At 36.8% G+C, this 11,016-nt stretch overlaps 2 protein-coding genes across 3 annotated transcripts; one reads left to right on the forward strand and one right to left on the reverse strand.

Annotated features, from left to right (window-relative positions):
- On the reverse strand, positions 2,841 to 5,626 carry LOC104753537. Its single transcript, XM_010475779.1, has 6 exons — positions 5,352 to 5,626; positions 4,860 to 5,280; positions 4,452 to 4,770; positions 3,906 to 4,224; positions 3,641 to 3,740; positions 2,841 to 3,545 (listed from the first exon to the last, which is right to left on the reverse strand). The coding sequence occupies exons 1-6, from the start codon at positions 5,624 to 5,626 to the stop codon at positions 2,841 to 2,843; spliced, it is 2,139 nt and encodes a 712-aa protein (XP_010474081.1).
- LOC104750254 (RNA polymerase sigma factor sigA) lies at positions 7,310 to 10,404 on the forward strand. Of its 2 annotated transcripts, none has more exons than XM_010472028.2 (10): positions 7,310 to 7,485; positions 7,957 to 8,724; positions 8,830 to 9,028; positions 9,120 to 9,212; positions 9,318 to 9,446; positions 9,524 to 9,577; positions 9,668 to 9,745; positions 9,871 to 9,933; positions 10,063 to 10,175; positions 10,271 to 10,404. In XM_010472028.2, the coding sequence occupies exons 2-10, from the start codon at positions 8,000 to 8,002 to the stop codon at positions 10,377 to 10,379; spliced, it is 1,563 nt and encodes a 520-aa protein (XP_010470330.1). In that variant the 5' UTR covers positions 7,310 to 7,485; positions 7,957 to 7,999; the 3' UTR covers positions 10,380 to 10,404. The 2 variants fall into 2 exon arrangements, with proteins under 2 accessions (XP_010470330.1, XP_010470329.1); XM_010472027.2 differs by having other exon boundaries at positions 7,311 to 7,541.

The raw sequence follows: 11,016 nt of genomic DNA on the forward strand, positions 1-11,016 counted from the left end.
TTTTTAGGGCTTCCACTACATTTTCTATATAAGGGCTTGTACCTGCAGCCACCAAAGGAGTCCAGCTTTTTAGAGAGTCTAAAACCTAGTTTTTACTTTTTTTAGAATTATTCCTTTTGCACTTTTATTTTTTTAGATCTTGTACTTCTTTTAAAAGGAGAAAAAGACTAAATTCTTCAATATTGTTGGTTTCATAACTTTTTTAATATTGAGAATTTGAGTTTGGTTCTTTCTTCAATATTGTAGATCTTTGATTTATCTTTCTAATGATGCAAGTTTCAGTATTTTCTGGGTTTATGATTTTGATGTTCATCATGTATGCTTGTGAGTAGTTGCTTAGGATCTTGAGGATGGGTTAGGCTGGGTTGTGTTTGAGGTTTGTTTGATTTGGTCAAGCTTGATTGTTGTAGATCTCTTCTAGGCTAGATGTTCTTAATGCTGATCCTATATCTGAGAGGGTAGGATCTGATTTCAAGCCTCTTAGCATCACACCAATGTCTAAGGAGCATAGATAAGGCTAGATCTAGAGATTATCATTAGGCTTGCTAAGAGATTAGAAGTCTTGTTTGATTTTTGACATATTGCTTAATGCCTGCTTGTGTAGATTCTTTACTTTGTGAGAACAAGTCTAGAGATGCATGAGTTTGATTGTTTCTTGCCATGAGAGTGGATTAAACATGTCTTAGAAATATATGTCTAGAGATTAGCTCAAGTTGTTTGAGATTTGTTGACCAAGTTAGATGACCTCAATCATAGTCCAGCCCATGAATCCCTCCTCAAGACCTTCCTTGTTTATTAATTTCTTAGCTTAAATCCTGTTGTTTGATCGTTGTTTGATTCGTTTTGGTATTGCTCTGTTTTTCTTGTGTTGCTCTGTTTTGCGTATTTGTCCAGCTCGACCCTGCACTCGATCAGCACTCGATCGAGTGCTTGCTCGAGTTCCAACCCAGAACTTGTGTTTATGATTTGTGTTTGTCCTGTTTCACCCTAGTTGCATTTCTGTTGCATTCATTTAGTATCCTGTTCATTACTTACCTTGCATTAGTTCAATACTTGCATTTCCATAGTTTCTATTTCTGTTTGTCATAATCACTCTGTTCCATTTGCATTTAGCTCCTAGTTCTTGTAGTTTTACTTTCTGCACTTTCCATTTCATCATAGGATTGTTAGTGACAAACATCCTTTACATCTGGCTTGACTTAGACTCATATGCACATCTTGATTGTTCACAAACACTCAGATTGGATTGACACCTCTTATACTACAATTGCATAAGGGGAATTGAAACACCCTAACATCCATTCATTCATAAGTCATCATTCCATACATCATTCACCACCACCACAAAATAGTCAGTTTCAGCAACACAGGAGTCTTGGTCAAATCTTCAAAAGAAATACATATTTTAGAATCCATGGAAATACAAATTTTTAATTATATTACAAATTAAAAACATATAAAAAAAACTTACCACAAAGTTCCTAGAGGTCGGCGAGGATCTATTTTAGTTAAACCAGATCGTCCAGGTTGTTGAGACGTTGGGACATGACTGTAGAGGAGGAATGCACAGGTTGAGATGCAGGAATGTCAGGGTTCGCCTCAGTGCCACCATGCGAAAGAGATGGTGAAGGCGTATTATTAGAAGGAGGCGTCACAGGCAGGGGTTGGCTGCACGGCGGTTATTGTGAGAACCGGGGTTTGAGTTGTTAGAACCGGAGGGACCGCGACGATTAGAAGCACTGGGAGAGGCTAAACCTTGTTCCGAAAGAAATCTTGTGTAATCGTTGCCTCCAAACATCTATAAGAAAAGAAAATCGAAATTCCAATTAGTAATTAGTAACATGCATAGATCAAAATCGAAATTAAAACCAAATTAGGGTTTATACATAACAAAATCAAAAGCTTTTGCGAGGGATAAGCTAGACTCAAGTTGTGTGCAGGGTTTACAATTTTGCGAGGAATTACCTAGGGTCTCCCGCATTTCCCTCACACACAATTAAATGTGCGAGGGATTAGCGAGTCCTCCTTTTGGTTTTAGGGTTTTCGACTTTGCGAGGGATTAACTAGGTTCCTCGCAAATCCCTCGCAATATTTAAATGTTTGGAGTTTAGGTTGTGGTCGTTAGTCCCTCGCAAAATACATTTAATGTATAGGTTTTGCCAGGGATTAACCATGACTTTGCGAGACATTTCAAGCGTTCCCTCGCTATTCTAATGCAAATCCCTCGCAAATTGATAAATATTTTTTGAAAAAATAAGAAAAACCACAATTGCGCAATCAGATTCATCTTTTTAACTATTAGAAATTACTTTATTATCATTGAATTCTCCTCCATCATCAGATACTCCAAATTCTTCTATTCAAGCTTTTTTTCAAATTCATCATCAACATACTTTAGGGTTTAGGGTGTAAGCTTAGGGTTTGAGGATCTAGTGCAAAAGCTTAGGGTTTGAGCATCAAATTTCTATTACAAACATATCAATAAAAGATGTCATCCACATTGACACACAATAATCCATTGCAATGTGGAAAAGCTTAGGGTTTGAGCATCTAGTGTTTAGGTTATAAGCTTTGCGAGGGAGTAACGACGTATTTGCGAAAACTAGCAGCTATTCCCTCGCAAGTCACTCTGTGAAGACCTAGCAAAGGACTCGTAAATCCCTCGCAATATTTAAATGTTTAGGGTTAGGATAAAGTCGTAAATCCCTCGCAAATAATGTTTAGGGTATAGTCTTTTGCCAGGGACTTACGACCACCTTGCGAGACCATGAAAGCATCCCTCGCAATTCCAACGCAAATATCTACTTTTTTATTAAAAAAACAACAAAAACTACAATTGGTCAATCAGATTCATTTTCTGAACTACTAGAAATTATATTATCATCATTAGAATCTTCTCCATCATCAAACTCTTCGAATTCATCTAATTCACCCTCTTCTTCAGAAACATCATCAACATCTTCAATTTGCTTGTTTTGTGGATCAATGTGGATAACATCTTCTGTTGACATGTTTGGAATGGAAATTTCACCGACTCTTTCTTGTTGCAACACGACTTGATCATCAACTAACCCGATTATACGACCTCGAGGATTAACTTTAATGACTGATAACCACATTTCAAGTCTTGGCCTTAAACGAGGATAGGGCAGAAAGTTCACTTGTTGTGCTTCTGATGCTAGGATGAAAGGATCAAATTTGGGGTATGATCTGTTTGCATTCACATCGACAACTCCCCAATTATTTACTTGCAAGCCTCGGGCCGATGGATCATACCAGTTACACTTGAAACGTACGCATCTCAAGTTCAAAAGGCCTAGATAATCAACTTCTAATATTTGTTGCAAAACGTCGTAGAAATCACTATCACCAGCTTGTACATAGATTCCATAATTTGTTGTAGCTTTGCGGCTTCCGTGTGCGTACATATGAAAAGTATAACTGCGAGTAAAGTACACCAGAGCAGTAGTGATCTTCGCTCTTGGTTCTTGAACGAGCTCATGCAACCAAAGAGGCAAGGGTTCATTTCCACATCCATTTTGAACCTATATAAACAAATAAGATATTTAGACTATAAGTTTATTTAAATTTTAAACTCTAATACATATATAGTTTAAATTTGTTTCATATATATCCTTACATAGTATTTTAACCAATTAGCGAAATCCCGCTCTTTGCAAGCCTCATAGTCAGATTCTTCTAAATTAGGATATGCTTCACGAATCTGCATATCAAAAAGTCTAAGAAAATAGAGATTTATTAGTTCGTTATCTTAGAGAATAGAATTAATTTTAGTCTTTAAAAAAGAATACCTTTCAAAAGGTTGAACATAATCTAGATTCTTCAAGATGTAATTGTGACCTGCTCGACAATAGCTATGATCTTCCTACCAAAGTTCCTTTAACTTTCCAGCAAGTCTTCCTATCTGAGCAAAGATATCTGGAACATCAGGAACATTATATGTAGGTGCACCGCCTCCGTCATCATATCGTCGAGTACGTGTTTTCTTGGTTCTCACGGTGGGGCTAAAGTAGTATGATGTGAAGTGAGACGTTTCCACGGTTAAACTCCCGGCGACTATCGACCCCTTAACTCTAGCAAGATTTTTGGCCTTTCTTTTAAGAGATTTCATAAACCGCTCAAAAGGATACATCCAGCAAAATTGCACTGGCCCACCAAGATCAGCTTCATGTGGTAGATGGATTGGAAAATGTTCCATCACGTCTAAAAAAGCAGGGGGAAATATTTTCTCCAAGTTACAAATTAACACTGGAATATTATCTCGTCACTGCTCTATGCCATCAGTGGTCAATGTTCTAGTGCATAAGTCCCGGAAAAAAACTCCTATACCTACAAACCAATTCATGGGTGAATTAATTAAATAAGTATATATATCAATATATAAATATAAATAGATAATTATATATATATATCATTCTATACTTATATACCTGCAATAACTTCATGAACGTGTGTTGGCAAGACCTCAAGAAATACAAATGGTAGTAGCCGTTGCATGAAGACATGACAATCGTAGCTCTTCATACCTGAAAATTTTTGGCCTTGCTCTACACATCTTGAAAACTTAGAGACAAATCCATCTGGAAACTTCACTTCAGATTTAACCCACTCGAACAACACCTTCTTAGCCTCTGCTGACAATCGAAATTGGGGTACTGGTAATTTCCCATCTCTTGTAAGATGTAAACCGATCATTGCGCACATTTCTGCCAAATCCAACCTAGATCTCCTGCTATCTTTTGTTTTACCCTGCACATTCAGAAGCGTAACGATGTGCATGACGTCAAGGTTGCGCCGCAATAGAAGATCTTTCCAATATGGAAGCTCCCAAAAAATACTCTGTTTGTGCCAATTGTGAGAGCTTCCATATCCATCTGGCATGTTTGCTGGTGTATGATAGTTTCCCCACGTTTACATGTTTCTTGAGCGCCATAGTAATCAATCTGCTCAAACAAATCATTTCCAGAGACATAAGTTGGTGGAGGAACACGCACAACTTTGTTCTTTCTAAACAACTTCTTGTTCTTCCGGTACGGATGATGCAATGGAAGAAACCGACGATGACAATCAAACCAACAAGGTTTTCGCCCATACTTTAACCTAAATGCCTCTCTACGATCCATACAATAAGGACATGATAATCTTCCATGTGTTGTCCACCCAAATAACATTCCGTACGCAGAGAAGTCACTAATCGTCCACATTAGCACTGCCCACATATTGAAATTTCTTTTCTCGACGAATCGAACGTCTGAACACCTTCATACCATAATTGCTTGAGCTCATGAATCAGAGGTTGCAAGAAGATATCTAGAGCTCGCTTCAGATACTTTGGACCTGGTACCAAAATACTCAAGAACGGAAATTCACTTTGCATACACATATCTGGAGGAAGATTGTATGGCGTCAATATAACAGGCCATAATGAATATTGTCTCTCGGACATACCAAATGGACTAAAACCATTTGTACACAACCCAAGATAAACATTCCTACACTCTTGAGCAAAGTCAGGATATACCGATTGAAAGTGTTTCCACGCCTTTGCATCAGATGGGTGTGTAATTTCTCCTTCTTGAGTAGAATGTTCTGCATGCCATCTCATTGCCGCTGCAGACTTGAGTTGAGTGAAATTAACAACAACGTCAAAGCTTTTTGGCTGCTGCCAGAGATTGATATCTTGCTCACGAGTCTAAGGCCAGAGAGTGATATTTGGCTTATATTTTTTTAAAAATTAATTTTGATTTCAAAAATGAATCTCGACGATTTCTATGAAAAGTTTTCCAAGTTATTTATTCTTTCGCAGCTCATTTCCATTGAACCAATAGCTCCCTTTACATATGGCTTTTCCATCGGCTACCAACAGCCATCCTATATGAATTTGTGAACCTTGTTTGCTCACCACTTTATTTTTTTCCCTTAATATATTTTTTTTTTCATTTTTTTGCTGTTGTTCATTTTAATGATCTAAATGTTGGAAAAGGGGTTATTGTCTAAATGGGCATTTATTCTTCTAAAACTTTTAAATTGGGCATTTTTTCCATACTATCGGTTTTAGGCATTTTTGGGCAAATCAAAAATACAATTTTAGCCCTCTTTTCTGTGTCTTCTTCTTTCTTCCCCTTTGGCCGATGAAAACCCTTGCTTCTTCTCCCGTAAATACTATGGCTTCAATGGATTCGATATATCTTTATTTGGATGAAGGAATCTAAACCCTAAGGGGATAGTATCTTGTGAACCCAAGGGATCCAATCACAAACAATTATCAAATTAGAATTTATAATATTTCCTTCTCTGACCAAAACGCAAAACTTCCCCACCACCACCACCCGACCACCGGATCTCATCTTCGCCACCCCTCTCTCGTTCACCGGATCTCATCGTCGTCACCATCTCGTTCACTGGATCTCATCATCTTTACCACCATCACTTTCACCTGATTTCATCATCACCACCATTATTTTGTTTAAGGAATCTCACCATTTTCACCACCATCTCCTTTCACCAAATCTCATCATCGTAACCACCACCTTGGTCGCCGGATTTCATCATTGCCACCACTCTCTACCGGATCTCATCTTCACTACACATGTTCGCTAAATTGAGAAAAAAAATTAAGGACAAAATTGTCTTCTCAACATTAAAATAAATGTCTATATTTGTAATCATGGACAAAAAATTCTAATTAAACAATACTCTTCAAAATAAATGCTTATCTCATAATTAACTCTGTTGCAAAATAAAGAAAACTTGTAAATATTCAAAAAAGTTTATTTTTTAAAAATATGAAAATTAGTATTTCATTAAATTTTATTTAAGAACAAATGAAACAATATTCATCAAAATGTTATTTTAAAACATAAAAGGTTGATGTCAAAATACAAAATAGAATGCAGTTGTGTACTTTTTTAATAAATGGTGGAAGATTTTGCCTTCCTCTCCTACCAAAAAAGAAATTAAAAAAAAGAACATTAAAAATAATCTTACGAAATTTATAATCTAAACAATTTTTTTGTAACAGCAATTTTTTTTGCAAAATAGTTGTTAGTTATAAATAATTAACATAATCATAAAAAAAAATAAATAAATAAATAGTGAAAAAAATGTAAATGGGAGAGAGAAGGCCGCGAAAGCGAAACAAGAGAAGTAAGCTGAGTACCACAAAAAACATGGAGCCAGTATCTGCTTCCACCAATCCCATCTCCTCTTTCCATATCTCTTTATTTTTTATATATATCCTCTCCTAATTGTCATATTTTTCACTATAATTTAAACTTTTTCAATTGTTGAAACTATATTATATTTACCTATTTTATTTTCTGCATGGTGGTTTAAATTTGGCCACCAAAAAAAACTCTTGGATAAAAATAAAACTGAGAAACAAGAAGAAAAAAAAAACACACATACATTCTCGCTTCGTCTGTGCCACACACACTCTCTTGCACCTCTCGACAACACTTTCAGGTGCGTTATTAGCTTTGCCAAATTGGGTTTGCTCTCAAGGAGATATCCAGTTACAGGTGATTCTTTCATATCCAAATTCTCCAATCGATCGAACTCAAATCCGCCCGTGTCTTTGAAACCTATCCGTAGATGCAAATTTGATTTTGAATGATATCTTCTTCTTCTTCTTCTTCATAATTTGGGTTTCTTTGTGGTCTCGATTGGGTTTAGATTGATTAGTCAAATTTGCGTAGTGATGATTTGGCTTGGTGCTAACAACTAGAATAAAAAAAAATACAATTCCGTTTGGTGGATAACGTTATTAAATATTTTGTAATTTTCAATATTATGTCTGAAAATCTGAAAAACAAAAAAAAAAAAACCAAGAAAATTGTTCTCAATTCTTGTCTGGAATTCTGAAAATAAACCTCATGAGATTGTGTTTGGTTATGAAATCTGAAGTATTTTTCTTTTATGTTTTTTTGTTAGCAGAAGACAATCTTGAAAGAGCCTTTGTTAATGAATTGAGTGTTGTATGATGGCTACTGCAGCTGTGATAGGACTCAACACTGGGAAAAGACTGTTGAGTTCATCGTTTTATCACTCAGATGTTACTGACAAGTTTTTATCTGTAAATGATCATTGTTCATCACAATATCATATTGCTTCAACAAAAAGTGGGATAACTGCGAAAAAGGCGTCATCATCGAACTATAGTCCGAGTTTTCCCTCATCGAATCGTCACACACAATCTGCCAAGGCGTTGACAGAGAGTGTAGATGTTGCTTCTACTGAACAGCCATGGGTACCTACTGCAACTGATAAGGAATTGGAAGAGGAAGAGGACTGTTATGATGATGATGATCTACTAATTGGCCATTCTGTTGAAGCACTTTTACTGCTACAGAAGTCTATGTTAGAGAAAAGTTGGAATCTTTCGTTTGACAAGGCAAGTCATGAATCCTCCTCGGGGAAGAGGACTATCCGGAAGAAGAAGATTCCGGTTATCACCTGTTCAGGGATTTCAGCTCGTCAAAGGAGAATTGGTGCTAAGAAGAAAACTAATATAATGGGTAATGCTAAAGCAGTTTCTAGAGGAAACCAAGTCAGATCAGTGATGAGTTCAGACTTGTTCCAACACAACCGTGTGAGAGGTTATGTGAAAGGTGTAATAAGTGAAGATGTGCTTAGCCACTCGGAAGTGGTTCGCTTGTCCAAGAAAATCAAGTCTGGTCTGCGTCTTGATGATCATAAGTCAAGGTAAAGTTACATACTACTACACATAGCAAAGAGTTGAACTGAATGTATTCATTACTAATTAGAAGAAGACTAAAATTATTGTCTGGTGAAAACACATTTAATTAGATTGAAGGATAGATTAGGCTGTGAGCCTTCTGATGAACAGCTTGCCATATCCTTGAAGATATCTCGGGCCGAGCTGCAGGCGTGGTTGATGGAATGTCATCTAGCTAGAGAAAGGTTGGCTATGAGCAATGTGCGTTTGGTTCTGTCTATTGCTCAGCGTTACGATAATATGGGAGCAGAAATGTCTGACCTTGTTCAGGTAATTTCCAAGTGCACTCTTCTTTTGTTATAGCATTTCATCAACTTTTTCTATTATAAAGATTTTTTTTTGTTTCTCTACTATATGAAAGGGTGGTCTTATCGGACTATTACGGGGAATAGAGAAATTCGATTCTTCCAAGGGTTTCAGAATTTCAACTTATGTGTATTGGTGGATTCGGCAGGTGAGAACAGTCGCCTTTCAGCTAATATGCTTGATGTCTTTTGCTTGCCAGTATGATACGTTAAAATGTAAAAGCTGACTCTTTTGTTTCAAATTTCTCTAAAAGGGTGTCTCAAGAGCATTAGTGGACAACTCAAGAACCTTGAGGTTACCTACTCACCTTCATGAAAGGCTCGGTCTAATCCGAAATGCAAAGCTTAGACTTCAGGAGAAAGGAATCACACCCTCCATTGATGTAAGTGTATTATTAACATTCGAATAGTTTTGGTTTCTCCTCCTGTCTACATTGTGTAAAGTAATTTTTCTTTCCAGAGGATTGCAGAGTCTCTAAACATGTCTCAGAAGAAAGTTAGAAATGCAACAGAGGTAATAAAAAAATAAAAATAAAAACTAATTCTGATTCAAAGGGTCCCATGCGAATATTTGTGTTCATGCTCTTGCACTTGCAAAATGCAGGCTGTAAGCAAAATATTTTCTCTAGATAGAGATGCATTTCCTTCTTTGAACGGTCTCCCTGGAGAAACTCATCACAGTGTAAGTTTTGTTTCTCTTAAAAACCAAAACAACAGTGTTCTTGTATCACCTTCCATTATGTTTCCCTGCAGTCTCTCCTCTCCAGTATATAACATTTGGCTGGTTTGTTTTTCAATAATTTTCAGTACATTGCGGATAATCGTTTGGAGAACAATCCGTGGTACGGGTATGATGAGTGGGCACTCAAGGTAAAAACAAAAAAAATAGAAATGTCACAAGTGAAGCTACAAGTTTTTTTTTTAAATCTATAATTAATGAAGCTTAAGCTATACTTAGTGAACACTGAAATTTGAGCATGTTGATGATAAAATTTGCAGGAGGAAGTGAGCAAGCTTATAAATGGAACTCTCGGAGAACGGGAAAGGGAGATCATTCGATTATACTATGGTCTAGACAAAGAATGTCTCACATGGGAAGACATAAGCAAAAGGTATACTATATATATAGTATTCAATCTTAAGCCTCTTGACCCATGGGAAAATATCATCAAGATGGATCTTTAAACTGTTTCCTGACAAATTGCAGGATAGGATTATCGAGAGAGAGGGTGAGACAGGTAGGGCTTGTGGCACTGGAGAAACTAAAACACGCAGCGAGGAAGAGAAAGATGGAGGCAATGATCCTCAAGAACTGATTTTTTGTTTTTGTACATTTCATTACATGAGAGCCATAGAGAGCGGTTGTGAATGTGTATATATACAGGACAAAGAAAAGGGGGAAGAGTACTCTCTTTCTTTTTATCTTCCTTGCTTCTTTTTGTAACTGAGTTGATAAACAAGAGACAGTGATGTAATATTGCTTCACGTAACTTCCTCATCTATGTCTATTCTCATTCCTCTTTTGTAATCTAGGGTCAATTTTGGGCGTGAGGCTTCATGAGTTCCGCCTCTGAGCTTTGGCATTTCTGTTTGACATAGGAAACTCGATCTGAAGTACAAGAAGCTGAATTGAAGAGTTTCAGTACAAAAGCATAAGGCCGACTTGGACAAGCCAAGTGGCGGTTGTTGAGCTGGATGAACATCTTGAATGGAAGATTCAAGATGGGATCATGGAGAGAAACTTTCCTATTTGTTGTATAATAGGAAAATTGTCAACCCTAGGAGTTGTACAATTGTTAATCTCCCAATTCCTATTTGTTGTATAATAGGAAAGTTGCTAACCCTAGGGGTTGGGCAATTGATATAAATACCGAGAAGGCGCTTCATGAAGACTTGCGCGCTTCAAGGTAGTTTTGAGAGATGCACACAAGATGTGTGGTGTCGCCCCATCAA

Source organism: Camelina sativa, chromosome 16, assembly GCF_000633955.1.
Source record: "Camelina sativa cultivar DH55 chromosome 16, Cs, whole genome shotgun sequence".
In the NCBI taxonomy this organism is placed as follows: domain Eukaryota; kingdom Viridiplantae; phylum Streptophyta; class Magnoliopsida; order Brassicales; family Brassicaceae; genus Camelina; species Camelina sativa.

Bases quoted from the DNA above. Each gene is read 5' to 3' on its own strand.
- LOC104750254 (XM_010472028.2), top strand. From the start codon at position 8,000: ATGATGGCTACTGCAGCTGTGATAGGACTCAACACTGGGAAAAGACTG. The intron at 9,029-9,119 runs GTAATTTCCAAG...ACTATATGAAAG, and splicing joins AAATGTCTGACCTTGTTCAG to GGTGGTCTTATCGGACTATT. The intron at 9,447-9,523 runs GTAAGTGTATTA...TTTTCTTTCCAG, and splicing joins GAATCACACCCTCCATTGAT to AGGATTGCAGAGTCTCTAAA.
- LOC104753537 (XM_010475779.1), bottom strand. From the start codon at position 5,626: ATGAGATGGCATGCAGAACATTCTACTCAAGAAGGAGAAATTACACAC. The intron at 4,225-4,451 runs GTATATAAGTAT...CTGCTTTTTTAG, and splicing joins CGTTCATGAAGTTATTGCAG to ACGTGATGGAACATTTTCCA. The intron at 3,741-3,905 runs GTTAAAGGAACT...CTATTTTCTTAG, and splicing joins ATAGGAAGACTTGCTGGAAA to ACTTTTTGATATGCAGATTC.